An 18,282-nucleotide genomic window follows, 5' to 3' on the forward strand; every position below is an offset into this window, starting at 1 on the left:
GTGATGATCTTGTGAAGGGAAGGCGTTTATAAATAATCCAGCATGTGTTGCAGAACAGAAATAATGACAATGTATATATTTAGAATACTATTTTTGAGCATAATTAAAAGTGTCATAATGCTGTGTTTACAAGTTGTCACAAAAAAAGTATTAACGTAGCTGTATGTGAAGAAACATTTTCAACGAAAGCTTAGTAGCATAGCTGACCTTAGCCATAGGCCAACTAGGCAGCTGCCTAGGGCACCGCTCTAGCAGGGGCACTTTTCCAGTATTTATTTGGTGTAGGTAGACTAGGATGGGGGCGCCATGGAGCCCTTTTGCCTAGGGCACCAATTGACCTAAGGCTGCTCCTGCTTAGTAGGACACATCTATGACATATATGATATGATAGTATCGGTCTTTACAGCACAGTTTCTCTAAAGTTTGCATGTGTAAAACGAACCAAGCAGAATAAGTTTTGGACACTGCAGTTTTTATAATTAGAATACTGTCTATATTGAGGGTATGCCAGTGGGCTACAAATCACTGCTGCTGTTTCTCATTTTAGAGGACGTGCATTATTGAGAGGCTAATGAAGCAGGGCAAATTAAGTCAGCAAGATGTTTCACAGCTGGGACCCGATTTTACAATAAGTCTACCGTAAGTAATCTTTGTATATTATTTCATATAGTAACCTCCACTAATAGTAATGTAAAATGAATACTAACTGTTCTTTATTAACTTAAAGGAAAGATTTTGTTCACAAACTGTAAACTGTAATGGAACAAACAAATTTCTAATAACATACTCAGATATGTTTCCTACAGTCAGGTATGTGGCAGTATTATTTGTATGAAGTCTGCATGGTGCATACTGACAAATACTATGATATGCAAATAATCTGTCTCAAAATATAGAAACAGTTGTGATATCACTGAAGTTATTAAATATAACTTTGTTTTGTTTCAAGAAAAAAGTGTTGTCTGTGAAAGTGCTTCAGTGAAATGTTATCACTATGGCATATACTGTACTGTTAGCTGGTTACAGTGAGAAACACCTCAGCAAACACTTCTCTTTAGCTGAGTATTTTAATATTTGTAGGTAAGCTAACAATTGTGTCGAGCTTGGCTTGCATAAATAAGATCAAATGTTGATACTGATTGCTTGATGGATGTGTTCCTTTGAAAGAAAGAAAGAAAGAAACATAACTGAGATGATGGCCTGAAAGAATTGTAAATGAGAGAATCAGAGAATGGCCATATTACTCACTATACCAGGACATTTTAATATAAAACTTCAAGATTACCTTTCATTACGAGTAAAAATACATTTGTACATGACACTCAGATTAGTAATGGTGTCATAGTCAGAAAATCCCTTGAACGCTTTTATGAGTTGTTAGGTCACAAAACCAGGACACGTGATGGGAGGGTGTATGCATAGTTCCATCTCATTATCTCCGTATGAGACACAGCCATATACTGTAGTTCTTGCAGTATGGGGCATATGACCAAGGTTATGCAATCACTTTAACTTAAACACTAGTGTGTAAACTTTCACTGGGTAAAGAATAACAGGCATTGCAGTATAAACCTCACAGCTGCCACTGGCTGATAACCATGGCCCATGAGTGTCAGCTCCCTCTCCGAGAATCCTTGTATTCTGGAGATCAAGATTGAGACTCAATGATCATATGAAGGAAAAGGGGTAAAAAATTGTTTTATAACATCCATTGCTTCTTTCTGTTTTCCTGACTAATCCAAATGGTGCAGGCCCTTAAATAGAGGCTTATTTCGCCAAAACATTTTTTTCTTGAATTAAGTCTTCTAAAATATTTCATTTACTAACTGATGATAGTAAGCTCTTACTCTTGAATGACATTTAAATTGCTAGTCAGGTAATTGGTGATATTCACACAATAAATTACATCATACCTCTCAATAACAACACTATTACCATAGGAATAGAAAGGAAAACATGGTGCTCATTCTGACTTCTATGAGTAAACTGTTTAGTCTGTTTTACCACTGACAGACAATTAATTAGCTAATGGAAGTGGATTTTCAACCATTTGCTGGAATAGTTTAAAATGTATGTTTATATAATCAGAGTCTCATGGTATGTCATCCTCTGTGAGCATCTTCAAGGTATACATGTTAGGTATTTAGTTCAACTCAGAGAATGAATAGTGATTGGACATATTAGGAATGATGACACTGTATTGACTTACATGACATAGCTAATGAGGTTGGAAGTTACCTCAGAGGTAATACTGAAAATGGAGCCATCACATTGTGAGAAATGTGCACTTTAACTCACTTATGTTCATAGGTTCATAGGTTGGTACTAGGCTGTTGGCCCTAGGGCCTGTACAAGCCTAGCCATAACAATTCCCTGGCTATTTCTTCCTTGGACCCCTGTCTAGCAGGGCGACTGACATGATCCCTGGGGTAAATTTCCTATCTCCCATCCAGTCGTCAAGGTTCCTTTTGAAGAGGGCCAAGGAGGCACTCTGCTTGACATGTATGGGCAGTCTATTCCAGAGTATGGGAAGTCTCTGGGTCAGGAACCCCTCCCTCCAGCATGTTTTGTTCATTGTGATGACAAGGTTTAGGTCCCTGGAGCATGTGGCTCTGATGAATTGGGATTTCTTTAAGTGTAGCATGTCCAACAGCTCTGGGTTTGACATGGCCTTGTATGTTAAGCAGAGATTGCCTCTAAGTAGACGATATGTGACAGAGTATAGCTGGAGTTTTTTTAGTCGGGCAGCATAGAGCATCTGCTTTAGGCCTGTGATTCTTTTAGTGAGGTGTTTCTGTGGCCTTTCCAGTTGTTGCAGATGTCTTGTGAGGTACATACCAAATGGGGCATTGTACTCTATGATGGGTCTAATGAGGGATGAGTATAGTGGGACAATGACCTTCTTTTTTCTGGATGAAAAGCCTTTAGTGATGAGGTGTGCCACATAGAAGGATTTCCTCACTGTTGTGGTGATGTGGTTATCGAAGGTCAGACCACTGTCTACCTGTGTTCCTAAGTCTCTTATCACACTTTTGGTGTTTAGTGTACTGCCACCTACATGGTATTTCACGGGTACATGTTTTGTCCCAAAGGGGATAACTATACACTTCTTGGCATTGAGCTTGAGCCCATGGCTCAGGCACCAAGCATCTGTTTCTGTAAGGCCCTTTTGTAGAATATCCACATCATTGGGGGATTCAATAATGGCTCCCAGTTTGCAGTCATCCATGAACTTCATTAGCCAGAGTTCCTTAGTGTTGGCCTGTACTTCAGAGAAGTAGATGCCAAACAAGAGCGGTCCCAGGACTGAACCCTGAGATACTCCATTTGTCACTTGTCTGGAGCTGGATTTGGAGTCGGCTACTTTTACAGTGTGGGTTCTGTCAGTAAGCCAGTTGGCAACCCATCGAGTGAAGTAAGGATTTATGCCCAGCTTAGTAAGTTTATCTATGATTCCAGAGTGGGGGATGGTGTCAAAGGCCTTGGTGAGGTCCAGATAGGCTGTATGGATTGCCTTACCCTTGTCCATGGCTCTGGAGATTGATTCAAAGAAGTCAATCAGATTCAGGAGACATGCTCGGCCCTTCAAGAACCCAAACTGGATGGGGTCCAGTATTTGAAGGTTGCCAATGTCTTTTTTTATAAGTTCCATGATAATATGTTCCATGGCCTTGCAGATCAGGCTCGTCAGACTGATGGGAAGGTAGCTCCCAGGATCCAAGGTGGATCCTCCCTTGTGGAGTGGGATAACTGTAGCTGTGTGCCAGTCAGTGGGCACAAAGCCGTAGGTGAGGCTATGATTAAACATGACACTTAGGTGAGGTGCCAGTTCATTTTGTAGTTCATGTTATACACAGCCCAGGATGTTGTCTGGTCCCATGGATGCTGTATTCTTACCTTTGTAGAGTGCTGCTTTCACCTTTGTGGCTGTGATTACTAGAATTTGGCAATCGTTTGGTATTGAGATGGGCCCTTTAGGGGGAGAGAGGGGGGTGAAGTTGGCACTGAATCGATCTGCCAGGATACTGGCAATGTCCTTGGGATCAGTATGTTTAATGCCATTCTGTTGTAGCTCAGAGCAGATCTGAGCATTGCCATTTAGATTTTTGACATAGCTATAGAATGCATTGTGGTTGTCTTTGGAATCTTTGACAATTTTATTTTTGTAACTAGCTTTGGAGGATTTTATGAGGGATCTCAGCTTCATACTGAGGCTGGTAAGGGAAGTTTTGCATCCTGGGATTTTCTTCTTTTCTGCAACAGTTTCTTCCTTCTGTTGTATAGTTTGTTTATAACAGGGGACCACCAGATTGGTTTCCTTTTTTTGGAGGAGAGCGTCTTGGTTCGATTTGGGATGGCATGATTCATGTGCTTGTACAGTGATTTAGTGTAGGATTCGGCAGTCGAACTTTCAGTTCCCGTCTGCATGGGTGCCATGAAGTTTGTCACTTCTGAATTGAGTAGCATGAAGATGGCCTTGGAGACGTTTTTTATGGATGTTTCCTTACTCGGTGGTGGGGGTGGGATGTGGATGTCAAAGATGATTAGCTTTTGTTCAGATCTAACCAACGAGGGGGTGACCACTGGTGTGGAGCATCACTTTCCCATGTTGGTAATGACCAGGTCCAGGATATTGGAGCCCCTGGTGGGACTATGGATTAGTTGATCCAGGGCATTGGAATTTATGAATTAATAAAGGATTTTCGACTGGAAACAGACTGCCTGCCTTGCTTGGATTACTTTCGAATGCTTAGTAATGTTGTACAATTATATATTTTTTTATTATTATTTTTTGTTTTGTTTTGTTTTGACTTAAGACGAGTTTAAGTTCGCTACTTCTACTACTATTGTCTGATCTGATTAATATACAGCGATTAACTAGAGATATATGGACTGAAAATCTTCCACACAGGGAAGTTTCTTGCACTGTTTTTTTTTTTTTTTTTTAATTTATGAATTCCAAGAACCGTCGGGCAAAGGTGTTGGTACACGAGTAGTTTTCCCAGTGAATGGTTAGGTAGTTGAAGAACCGTCGGGCAAAGGTGTTGGTACACGAGTAGTTTTCCTAGTTAATGGCAGGGTAGTTGAAATCACCCAGTATTAGGGTGTTTGGTTGTATCTTAATATTTTCCAGTATGTTTAGAAAGGTGTAGTGAGAATCTTGGGGCATGGTGGGAAATCTGTAGCAAGCTACAATTTGGATTACAGTCTTACCTAGTGTTAGTTGCACCTGGAGAATTTCGGATGCATTGTGTTGGGCAACTAGCCTGGTGATGTGAATATCCTTGGTGAATATGGACACTCCTTTACCTTTAGTGTTTTGGTCCTGGTTCGGTGGCCAAAAAGTGTGGTAAGAGTTGTAGCCTGGTATTGCAGGGGTGCTGTCTGGAGCCTTGAACCAGTTCTCAGTTACTGCACAGATATCGATGTTCTCCATTTTTAGGAGTGCCTCGAGAGAGTGCATTTTGAGGTTTAGACTTCTAGTGTTGAGTAGCATTACCTTCAGATTTTGCATACTTGCACCTGTTATGCTGGTGGTTTTGCCCTTTGAGCCTTGCCCAAAAAGGGCAATATAGCGATGGAAAGAGCCTTAGCCAGTAACCTGAATCCCAGGGGCGACAGGTGCAGACCATCTCATGTAAAGCATTGTGGTTTGTCGATCATGTTGTCCCAGGCAAACAGATACTGGATCCCCTTTAAATGACACCAGAAGCTTAGCCAATTGTTGAAGTCAGTCATTTTGTCCTTATACTGTGGTATCATTCTGGGTGAAGGCAGTATGCTACTCATGGCTAGGGTCATATAGGCCTGGGTCACATGATCCAAGAGCTCTTCCATGTCTCTTTTCATGTAGTCCAGGGAGGTATGTCTCAAGTCATTCACTCCAACATAGACAATGTCAAAGTCGTATTTGTACTTGTTTTGAAGTGACTTGAGTGGATGCATTATGTGGCGGATCCTGGCACCCGACAGGCAGCTGACTGTAATTTTCTCCTTGTTCAGCCTGATGAGTGGGACATCAGTGTGCCTGACTACAGAGTCACCTATGACTAAAGTGTTGGGTACGTTGTCTTGCCTTAGGGGCTGTTGTTGGCCTCTTTGTATTGGTGACTGATGTACTTCTGTAACCTTGCAGATAAGAATGTCACTAATATTATCTCTGTTCTGAATATGTTTTCACCTCATCTTTGGTATGAAAAAGTAGGTGTGCAAAGGAAGAAAATGATTGCATGACATATGACACACTTCTTACAAATGCCCAAAGTCTTATTACCACTGATTTATACTGCACTTATTTAAATACCTCTTTTTCTAAAGTGGTAGACTTTCTCTGTGCTAATAAAATCAAAAGAATTCCACAAACAGTAGAGTCTACACTGGACAATGTATTTGTTTTCTGTAATGTTATATAGCAATAACCCATGGCTGGATGTGAGTAATGCTGGACTTGCCCCCGGTTGGTGTGGTTTTGTTATGAGAGTGAAGCCTGAGTGACCAAACCAAGCCAACCATGTATAAATCAGCATTGCATACACCCAGCCATGGATTTTTGCTATTATACAATGATATTATTTAAGAAAAAAGTTACTTACTTTTCTTAAATAACATCCTTGTGTAATGGCACGGTGATTCTCTTCCGCGTTTTTCCCTGGTATCATGGGGTTTTCTTGATATACGTATGGGGTTCCCACACTTACACAGATAGAACATCAGTATGTGAAAAGGAAGCAATGGAGAAAGGAAGATCTTTGCTTTTTTGTTTTTAATTAAAAAAAAATGAAATATGGAGATTTCAAATGTATGAGAGAAAATGGAGAGAGAAAATATAAGGCTAATTAGGTACGTTTCTATAGTATTACATAATGTACCTGATTATCCTTGCGTTTCCTCTGTTCCATCTCTCTTGTCCTTTTGTAGTCTCCAGATTTCTAAGTTTATTATTTTTTTAAATTAAAGAAAACTAGAATATCCTTAGCATATATTAATAGAAGAAAGTCCGGGTGAATGGACTTTTTTCTATTGGTATATCCTCGATTTACAAAGAGCATGCTGGTCGGGCTGACCAATCAGCGTGCTCATTTTTGAATGTTAATAGCGAGTCATTGTATAATTCTGAATAACTCTGCCATCCTCATTCAGAAAATGAAAACTTTTACCCGTTTATCATAGAGGATATGATGAAGTTAGCATTATTGATGGTATCATCTAATTAAAGATCAGTCTGTTACAGTCAAACAACCTAATTAGGGTTTGACCCTGCATTATTTTATTAATCTATTTGTTGTCTGCATTTTCAGTGTGAAACTTATTGAAGGACTATCCAGAGAATCTGTTCCGATGGTTCTTGAGCACCTCACGCGACATTTTGAGAACTTTTTGAATTTCATGCCTCATAAACAGAGAGGACTACTAGAAAAGATTCAACTATTCTTGGTGAGTAATGTCAGTTTGTAAAAGTACTACCAAGAATTTAACATTCAAACTCATTTAATCAAACATTTTGTGAAATAACTATGGGCAATTCAGCATACAGACTCAATTAATGTTCTGAAATAGGTACCTGCCAAGTATAGCATAAAATTATTTGTTTTGTGCACACAAAAATGTTGAACTTTAGGAACAATTTCTACTGTTGGCTGTAGCTTTTTTAACATGCCAAAGTGTTTCATGCAGAGATCATTTTGCTCATAAAGCACATCATTTTATTACCTTATGTGACTTTCCTTCTAGTTGGTGAATACTATCATCATCATCACCATCACCACCCCTTTTCCCAATTTTACATGGGGTCACATCAAATGTCACCACCTCTCTTCATTCATTTATTCATCTGCTTTCTTTGATAGTCATGGCAAACTATCACACGTCTTTTACAGAAAATCCATATGTCTCTTGGCTGGACATCCTCATTTCCTCTTGCCTCTTCCAAATATGCTTTACCAAAGCTGATATCACTGGAAAAATCACAGAATTATTTATTATGTGGTCTTTCATGCTCGCATTATGCTGTGTATGTATATACGTTTGTTGCTGCTATGCATGCTTATTATTGTCATTTTTGTGTATGTACATTACCTTACATCCCAAGTCATAATTAGAAAGGATCTTCATAGGTGTGTGTGTGTGTGTGTGTGTGTGTGTGTATGTGTGTGTGTGTGTGTGTGTGTGTGTGTGTGTGTGTGTGTGTGTGTGTGTGTGTGTGTGTGTACTAGGCTAATAGCTCTGGGGCCTTTACAAGCCTACCCGCAGGATTACCCTGGCATTATGCCACCTGACCTTAGTTCCCATTGCCTCTGTGAAGTAGAGCAACTGGAGTTATCCCCGGGGTGAATTTTCTATTTCCCATCCACTCATTGAGATTTCTCTTGAAGAGGGTCAGCGAGGTGCTCTGCTTGACATGTATGGGAAGTCTATTCCATAGTATGGGCAGTCTCTGGATAATGAACCTGTCCCTCCAGTATGTTCTATTGATTGTGGTAATGAGGTCGCGGTCTCTGGAGCGTGTGGTGTGGATGGATTGGGATTTCTTTAGATGTAGCATTTATAACAGAGCTGGGTCAGACACGGCTTTGTAAGTCAAGCAGAGATCACCTCTAAGCAGGTTATATGAGACAGAGAATAGGTTCATGCAGTGTTCCAATGTGGTTAACAAATATTTGTGTGTATGTGTATATATATATATATATATATATATATATATATATATATATATATATACATAAATCAGACAGTCGGTCAATTAATTAGTCTATCTATCCATGTGACTAAACCATGCAATGTGTTTTTCTTGGTCTTCTCTACAATTGAGGTTACTTTGGCTTCCACTCTGATGCTTTCATTTCTACCCTACAGTGTGCATCCTACTGCCCACCTCAGATGCTTCATCTCCATCACTTATAACTTCCTCATCTGCTCGGCCTTTACTGCCCAGGTTCCTGTGCCATACAGAAATTCTTGCTGTACCACTGTTTTATATGCCTTACTTTTCAGTTTGTCATTCTTCTGTTAAACACTATCTGATACACTTTCACTCCCACTGTGATCCTCTCTGTGAGTCTGAACACTGTTTGTACTTGTGTTTTTGGGTCTATGCAAATAGCCTGCACTAATTGTACTAGTGTTTCCAGAGCTTCAAACCATCACAGGACTGCTCAAATTATTTTCTTGGGACATTGGAATATTACTTTATACAAGTTTAGCAATGCCTAGTTGGACTTCTTCTCATCTCCAGCTTCTTCTGCACTACTTGTCTTACTGCAAAAATTGGGTCACTTCTGCTGTATCCTTATCTGAATTTGTGCTACTCATCTCCCATCTTACTTCCAGCTACTCTGCATATTAATTTCTCAGTCACTCTCTCCACTACTTTCATGCAATGTGAGAGACGTTTGGTCTCTCGGTACCACCCAAGGTTGTGTCTAGACATATAGGATGCATCTCTCTCTACATACTATCTATTATGAGTACTATCAGCAGCCATTTCTCCTGTAATACACCCTTGATCATATCTACAGTGACGTCATCTGAATTGGCTGCTTTCCCTAACTATATTTTCCTTAGTGAACATGGTACATATTCTAGACTCATCCTTCCTTACTCCATATTCTGTCATGACTGGCTGTGCATGTGGCAATTCCACTTCTTTGGGGTTTTCTTTATTCTGAAACTTCTTGTCCTTCTTATCCTCTGAACTAATGACCAGATTGACGCTGTTGACCCTTATGACCGATGTCTACTGACTATCTCTCTTATCTTTCTGACATTGTCTAGCAACCTGACAGAGATGCTTTGTACAAACTGCTGAATCACTTTTTAGAAGCTGATTGAGTTTCTCTGATGCTTTGTTCTTTACCTTTGCAGACTCATTTTTTAGCTCATTTGTCAACTAAACAGTATTCCTTTTTAGCTTGGTTAAGCTTTTCCTATCTCCTACTTCTTCCTTCAGCTCCTTCTTCCTTTTTATAACTTTCAGGATTTCTGCATTCCATGACCATTTTTCCTTAATATACTTTATTTCTACACCTGGTTTGACTGCTTATCCATGCTGTCATTTATTACAGATTCTGTTTAACATGCTATTATTTCTCTTAAGCTACCCTTATTTCTTCTAATTCCTGAATATTGTCTGAAAGCTGTTGCTTTCACTCTAGTCAGCTTCAAGGTATTCAGGCTAGTCTGTGTTGATCTCAGAACCTTGTGTGACCACTGCTTGTAGATAATTGTGGACACCAGTCATTTAGACAGTAGGGCCGACTGTTTCATCTGGGATGAGTTGCTGCATACATTTGTTGATACATCGTGAATCTGAGGGACACAATTTATTTTGTCTTTTATTTACAGCTTTTTGCCACTGTATCCAGATGTTTATACTAGATCTGATAGCTTTACTGTGTACCCTATTATTCCACTTCACATATTTCACTTGCTGTGCTTCATTCCCCAAAATTGGTACCCCTGCATCAAGACCATATTGAAGTTACTATTGCCATGGAGACATAAATCATGTATGGAGTTAGGAAATCTTGATCACTTACCCAAAACACCTCAGCTAACAGTGATTAGTGGGGGTAGTCCATTAGCCATTTTGGATGTCCATATTTTTCCTGCAACTACAGGGCTTTAGGGGTTTCAACATTCTTATTTCTACTAGCCCTCTTTAAAATGAAGGTGACTGCTTCCATCCTTTTTGCAGCCTCTGACAGATGGTTTGCTTGCACAATTCCAGTCCTCTCAAAGACAAGGGGAGTATTTGTTGAATCACTCATCCTTCCTTACTCTCACCAGTCTTTTTATGAACCTAATATACTTGCAGAATTAGCAAGAAGAATTACAAGTAGTAAAAACTCTATTATAGTTTGATTTGAATAAGAATGACTAACTGTGTAAACTTATTGCAAACTGTCCCTTAAAAGCATCAGTAAAAATCGTATGATCATATAATATACAAATGTAAATATGACTATGATATACTGTATTGTAATAATGCAAAATTTAAAAGATTCACTTTGCAAATAGCACAACTGCTACATAATAAAGACCCTGTGTTTTAATTTCAGAAATTTTTATTTTTCTTATTATTCATTTTATCTGTGAGTATTGCAGATGAGGAATTGTTTTCATGTGGAAATAGAAATTTGGATGGAGAAAAATGAAACAAGCACAAGAGTATTCGACAGATTCTTTCCCACCATTGAATAGACAGCTGGCCCTGTTTTAGGGAAGTACAGCACTAGGCTAACAACCACAAGGGTCTTTTTAAGCCTAACCATACATCCCAAATCTCTGACAAGTTCTGATGCACTTTAAGTGTAAGCATGGGCTTGGGATGTGAAAGATTTACAAGCAGAGACCAGGGAGATGAACCATTTATGCCTGTGCCTATTAAAGACATGGGTGCTAAACCAGGATACATTTCCTGTTCCCCAGTTGTACAGATTACACTTGAATTGAGTTAAGGAGAAACATTGCTTCAAATGGAAGGGGAGCCTGTTCCAGAGAAGGGGTAGTCTTTGGGATACATACCTGTGTCTCCAGCAGGTCCTATTTATATCACAGGTAAGGTTTAAGTCTTTAGAATGGGTAATTCTGGTGCAGTTTGTTTTGTAGATATGCAGGAGGTTCATCAGAGTGAGGTTTGACAATGCCTTGTATGCCAGGCACAGATCTCCCTTCAACAGTCTGTAGGAGACAGAATACAGGGATAGGGCCTTGAGGTGGTCTGCATAGGACATGTTACTTACACCCTGTATTCCGAACCTCTGTGGACATTCCAGTTGTTGGATAGTCCTGGTGAGATACATGCCAAATAGGGCATTGTACTCAATGATACATCCTAGTTCCTGACTAAAATAACTCTAAGGCTGCACAAAACAACTGTAATGAAAAAATAAATAAATAAAGCTAATCACATCTGACAAGTGAATGCACGAATAATATCAAGAACAAAATCGTTTGATCTTGTGGCCATGATTTTCGTTTTGTGAGACAGTTAAAATGACATGGAAAACAGTAGTGTTCCCATACAAAGGAGGATTGTTAGTAATTTACTGCACTGCACCTCATGACCCTTCAGTGTAAAAGCACAGATTTCTTTATTATTTGTTGTCAGTATATCCACAAGGTGAAGGAATGAAATGTTGCCTTTACTGTATGATGGAGTTTTATCATATATTAATTTCCCCATTGTAACTAATAAGCTGTTTTGTGCTCATTTTTTTCCTGTACTGCACATTATCAATGCCAAATTTGTAAAATGTGAGATAAGGACACAAAGTAATGTAAGCATGAATACCACTAATATGGTACATAAGATCTTTTAAAATACAAATTGAGACTTTAGGATAATATTGTCATTGGATAGCATAGGGTGGCCACGGTGGTGCAGCGGTTAGCATTGTCACCTCACAGCAAGAGGTTCTCCGGTTCAATCCTCGGCTGGGGTGCCTTCTGTGCAGTGTCTACATGTCCTCCCTGTGGTCACGTGGGTTTCCTCCGGGTGCTCTGGTTTCCTCCCAAAGACATGCTGTAGGTGGATTGGGCACTCTAAACTGGCCCTAGGCATGTGTGTGTTTGCCTTCTGTGGAAGGCTGGGCATTGGGCTGGCAACTTAACACTGTAAAACTCCACTGCCAATCATGACATGTGATCCGCTGTGGTGACCCCTAACCATGAAAAGCCAAAAGAAGAATTGTCATTGGATAACATATATTTTTCATTCCCATTATAATAACATAGTTTTCATGCATGTTTAGTAATTTTAGAAATTCTTACTCATCCTTTAACATGCCATTGTTAGGTGGTATTATTCATCGTGCAGTAATCCGTGTATTAGAATACGTTGTCATTGTGTGAGTGAGTAAACAGAGGGAGGGAGCTTGTGAGCACATTGTGTCTGTTGTCTGCACTGTCAGCAAATGGGCAATATTGTACTCTTTTGATATAGATCAATCATGTGATAGCTAGTTGAGAAAATCCCACAGAGTTAAATACTTTAAATATTAACCCTTTAAATGTTGAGGAGTGAGTCTAATCTTATAAACTTCAAGGATAAAAAACATCATTTATGCATGTGAGCCAAGTTAAAATGAAGTGACTTCTTCAGTCTGAAGAAGTCTAAGTTATAGATGAAAGTGTTAACTGAAAGAATTAAAGGCTTGATTTTTTTTCCAGTGTTCTTTTTGCTGCCTGTATTCTGAATGGAATAATAGACATTCCCCTGCATGTCATATAAACACTATTCTTTGTATTCTAAATATGAATCATACTTCTCCCTCATTGGCTTAGCTGCACTAGTGACCACAGTAAAATGATATTTCTGAAAAGTCATTGCAGTCATATTCAAAAGCATTGTTCTTATCATTCAGACTGTGGACTGGACATGTGCATGCATCCTTTTTTCAGCATTCTGTTATTTTTTAATATAAAACACCCACAAAAATAATATATAGCAATGTGTACAACAAAATACTGCTAACAGCTATGATGTTGTTTACAGTGAAAATGTTAGCATTAAGAATGTTTTTAAAATTGCATTGTATTGAATGGCTAGTTTTATTTTGTAATATATATTACGTACTTGGATGATTGATATATGAGCCATGTAATATGTTTACCTATCTAAAAAGAGTTTTAAAGTGGTTTGTTTGTTCTGATTCAGTTTCACTAGTATTGCAGAGATGAAAGCACTAAACTTGTTATCAAGTCATTTTTTTCAAGTGGATTATTGGAGCATTTTGAGGTAAAGATAAACTGTTCATAGCATGAAAAATAACACCACTACACAATGCAGAAAAGTGTATGTACAGTATTTTCATTTGAATAAAGTTTAAGTAAATAGCTGAAAGAAGGAACAAATAAAGATGATTGTTAACTTCTTATGTCCTTAATTTACTATATAATTAAGGCATAAGACATGAAGATGCTGCATAAGGATTGCTATTATGTCTATAAATATTTGAGAAAATAAGTTTTTATGACATATAAAGACTATGCGAAGAAGCACAACCACCAAAATCTGTATCCCAGAATCTGAAGCAAACTAACTAAAGAAGATTAGATTCATTCTCTAGCATGAAAAAGAAAATTCTAATACTGCTATACATTTGTGAGATTTAGATTTAACCTGGGATAGTAATTAAGTATTTATATTTAACCAGTTTAAATTAATATAGATACATATTATGTAGATTTATGCATTCTTGTTGAAATGCTGGATGTAATTTTATTTAAATTTATAGAGTTTGATTCTTATTTTTATAAACAATTAATTGAGATATCTACATGTTCAGCAGTGCCCCCCCCCCCCCCCCAGCTATGCTAATATTTTAGTGTTTGGGTGGGAAAATGAGTTCATTTTACAATTGAAATACAGAAAGTATAGTTTTATGCATATGTCAGTGATGACATTTTTGTGCAGTGGAGATATGACTCACAAGAACTCTTTGCTTTTATGGACTATCTGAATAATGTTTACAATTATTTGTTTTTCATATTTAACGTTGATCAGAGTTTAATATTTTTTAGATTTATTCATTTAGCCCAGCGGTCTCTTCTTACTAAATTTTATAAAAAAGAGATGTTCAGAGTAAGTAATGCATATTTCAGTTACATCAGCATTCTTTCTGAACCCCTTAAATGAAATATTGTCAAAGGGCATTGATTAAGGGAAAGCAGACCAACACACAAGGGGCAGTTTTTTGAGGAAGATTTTGTGGAAGAAAGTTTATAAGAAGTTAAGGAGAGAGAAGCATGAGTTTTACTCTATGTACAGATTCAGCTCAAAACAATGAAAACGTTGATAATTTTGATAATTATAACATGGCTATGCTTCTTAGGATGTCAATATATGAAAACAGCATCAAAAGAACAATTGGAAAACATTAAGTGGGCTTCCTGATCTTAACAAGCTTGGAGTAGCACTCAGTTTTGTTAAGAAAAGAGGAGCACATTTAAATGGCATTTTTCAAAGAGAATTTAGTAGATTATCATTTCTTAACTGTACTATTTCTAAGGGGATGTTTAAATGTCTTGATTGCAACTGCTACACATATGTTAATAGTGGAAATGCTTAGCTACTCCTTAGAGGTCAGAGACTAAAAGTCCCTGCTAGGGTTAATTGCAAATCAAGATCCGTTCTTTATGCTGCATGTTGTTTAGTTTTTTTTGTTTTTTGTTTTGCAGTAATTGATGCTTTTAAAAATTATAGCAACAGATCTGAAGCTATGGACAAATTAGATTGGAAGGAATACTCCTGGCAATTAAAATTGAATGCATGCTATTCCCCTTGAATAAATGATAAATAACATTTCAATGCTTTTTCTAAAGAAAGAAAAAGCTAAGGCACTAGTCATATGATTCATTTCGTGTTTTAGAGTTTGGTATTTAATGCCATTTTTATCTGTAACTCTTCTATCAGAAGAAGCCCCATTTTACAGCAAAAGCACTTCTGACAAAGTGAATAAACTATGTATGCTTTTTAAAGTATTACTGTTACTGTTTTGGATTTTATTTTTAATAGTAACTTTGGACATACCAAAGATGATTGCACTTGTGCAATTGGAACCACTTGGACAACTCTTTTTACATATATTAATAACTGGAATGATGAGATAAATAATATTAGACAAAGTGGAAATAGAATCTATTTAGGAAAGGAAGTGTCCTCTGCCAGTAAGGATCATTTAGCCTTTATTAAACATGATACTAATGATAGCAGATTTGGCATTCAGGATACAAGTATTCAGTAGTCTGAGGATTCAGAGGATGTAGAAGAATAGAAAAAGTAAAAAAGGGAGGATATTCATGCCAAATAACTAAGAAGAAAATGAAACGAATGTCTATAATGCAAATGTATACTAAAAAGGACACTGAATGTATATGTAACCCACAGATTACAGAAAATAATAACATTGTTCAATCAAAAAACATTCAGTCTACAGAAGATGACATAATTTTTCCAAGAAGGTAGAAAAAAGAAGCAAGAGACAGGCTAAAATGAAGATTCTAAATTGAACTTGGAAGTGTTGCAGAATATTACTGCAAGAAAAAATAGAAGGACTAAAGTTGACAATATAACTTAACTTGTAGAAGTACAAAGACAGCTAAATCAGAATTTATGCTTGTTATTGAAATAGCAGTTGCCTCTCTTGTCCTGCCCTAACAATGCTACTGTGCATCATTACCTTTCAAATAAATTCTCAGCCATTCTTTTAAGGAAAAGTGAGTTCAAATATTTGCAGCACCTCATTAAGGTCACGTTTGTCAACAAAAAAAGTAGTTTTATCAAAATAAAGCCTTGAGGATTAAGTTCCCATTACTAGAAAACAGTGATCAACTTTCCAGCTTACCCTCAACAGCCCTAAATACAATATATGGTGATGAATATACAAAGTAGGAATTTCTCTATTATACTATGCATCAATGGCCAATGCAGAGAGTATCTCAAGAGCTTTATAACCAGCACAGAATGAAATAACACTGTAAGATGTTAGTTTGTGTGACTGTCTGTAAAATACACATTTGAGTTATAAAGTAGAGTTTTATATTTCAAGACAGCATTGCAAAAAAGCACTTGTTTTACTAGATACTCTGATTAGAACTTTTACAAAAGAAGTTTATATTAAGAGACAGTGACTCCCTTGATAGATTAAAAAGAGAGAACAATTTCTGAAAAAGCAGTCATATCTTCAAAAGAAACAGCTAAGTTGTGCATGTACCTCTGTGCATGTTCAATTAGTATAAAGTCATTCAAACGTATAATTTTCCTTTGCACATGATCATTAGTTCAGTTTGCATCTTTTCTTAAGACTTGGCACAGAAGTTATGCAAGATAGATGTTCTGATAAACATTGTCAGTAGAAAAGAACTGTACACAAAATTCTGTAAACTGCCCATGTTTTGGACTCAGGCAACAAATTATTTTACTCAGCTAATATGTCCATTTTATAGTTTAGCTATTACAAGATTATTAATATGAAAATATGTATAAGTTATGAAGTTAAATATATTATCAGTGCATCTTCTAAGATGAGATGCCCATTAACATCAGAAAAAAACAAAAAAAAGCATATTTTTAAATAAAGTAAATTAAGACTGGTCAGACTTTGGTTAGGACTTCAGCACTTACTTAAATTAACAAGTTCACAACTTGAAACTAAACAATCATTTTGAGGCAGTATAATCATGACCCTAACCCATTACTGATACATTTACTGCACAGCAGCAAGTCAAATGACATCAGAAATATTCAGTCTAGGGATCTAAATCTCCTCTGCAACATCAACAGAATGGTTTGGATGGACAGGTATATTTTGCAAGGGATACCACTGCTGAGGAACAGACTCCCCATCCACATAAAACAAAGTTCATCCCTGTCCATATTCAAGCACAACTAATATCTATGGCTGGGAAGCAAAACATTTATACCATGACTGCCACCTGTAATACTAATGGACATACAGACAGAGCTCCTAAATGGTTTATCCCATGCATAGGTCTCCTCAAATTATCTGTGGTATGACCTCAGTTATTCTCATTAGGAGTAATATGTAATTATTGACCACTGGATGGTTAAGGTCAATCTGTAAACAAATGGGACACATTATTTTGAGCACAAAAAGGGAAACTGGTTAGGCTTAAAGTGGCCCTCAATTGCAGCTATCCTAGTACTTACCCATGAACCTGTAAGCATGTGAAGTTTTGAACAAGCAGTTCTTCCCTTTCCTACTACATGACTGTCACTGCTGGGGAAATGGATGGGATGGCAGGGCTTCCTGGTCAGGAAAAAGTAGGCTGCAGAGTTATTTAATCAAGACTTGTCCAGCTCATTCATCCAAGGAACAAATGTAAAAGTACAGGTAGCAGAGTGGTCAAGCAGGTGGTCCTACAGAGATGGAGAATGAGGTAGTGCAACTGCTTTTGCTTCTTGACTTGAAGGAATTTGATTTTTAATTCCTTTGTAAGAAATTAAAATCTAGTTAGAAAAGCCATTTGAAATACAGTGCCATTTTCAATAAGGTATGTGAGAAACTGAATATTTTTTTTCTTTATTGCTGATATGTAAGGGGGATATTCTGTAGACTTCTGAGTTTGTATATGTGGCAGGAAAAATCTTTCTTCTGTTTTGTGGCATTTGCTATTGTAACAGTGTCTCCATAGTTTAGTAATTTGACATAGAGCTGCTTGTGAAAGATCTCAAAACTCTGAGTGCAAGTTCATATAGTAGTTATGAAAAGAGGTTTAAAGACCAAACAGATGCAATAGGGTCTATATAACTTAATCAAA

The 18,282-nt window shown here is 37.5% G+C and overlaps 1 protein-coding gene across 2 annotated transcripts in view; it reads left to right on the plus strand.

Annotated features, from left to right (window-relative positions):
• The window catches only part of LOC122806913 (stereocilin-like), a 608,237-nt gene that overhangs the window by 305,901 nt on the left and 284,054 nt on the right, over positions 1 to 18,282 (plus strand). For both annotated transcript variants that reach the window (XM_044077724.1, XR_006365569.1), the window contains exons 12-13: positions 548 to 639; positions 7,299 to 7,434. In XM_044077724.1, coding sequence (XP_043933659.1) covers positions 548 to 639; positions 7,299 to 7,434 — 228 coding nt within the window. The remainder of the gene's footprint in view (positions 1 to 547; positions 640 to 7,298; positions 7,435 to 18,282) is intronic.

Source organism: Protopterus annectens, chromosome 7.part0 (assembly GCF_019279795.1).
Source record: "Protopterus annectens isolate FY-2018-M chromosome 7.part0, PAN1.0, whole genome shotgun sequence".
In the NCBI taxonomy this organism is placed as follows: Eukaryota; Metazoa; Chordata; order Ceratodontiformes; family Protopteridae; genus Protopterus; species Protopterus annectens.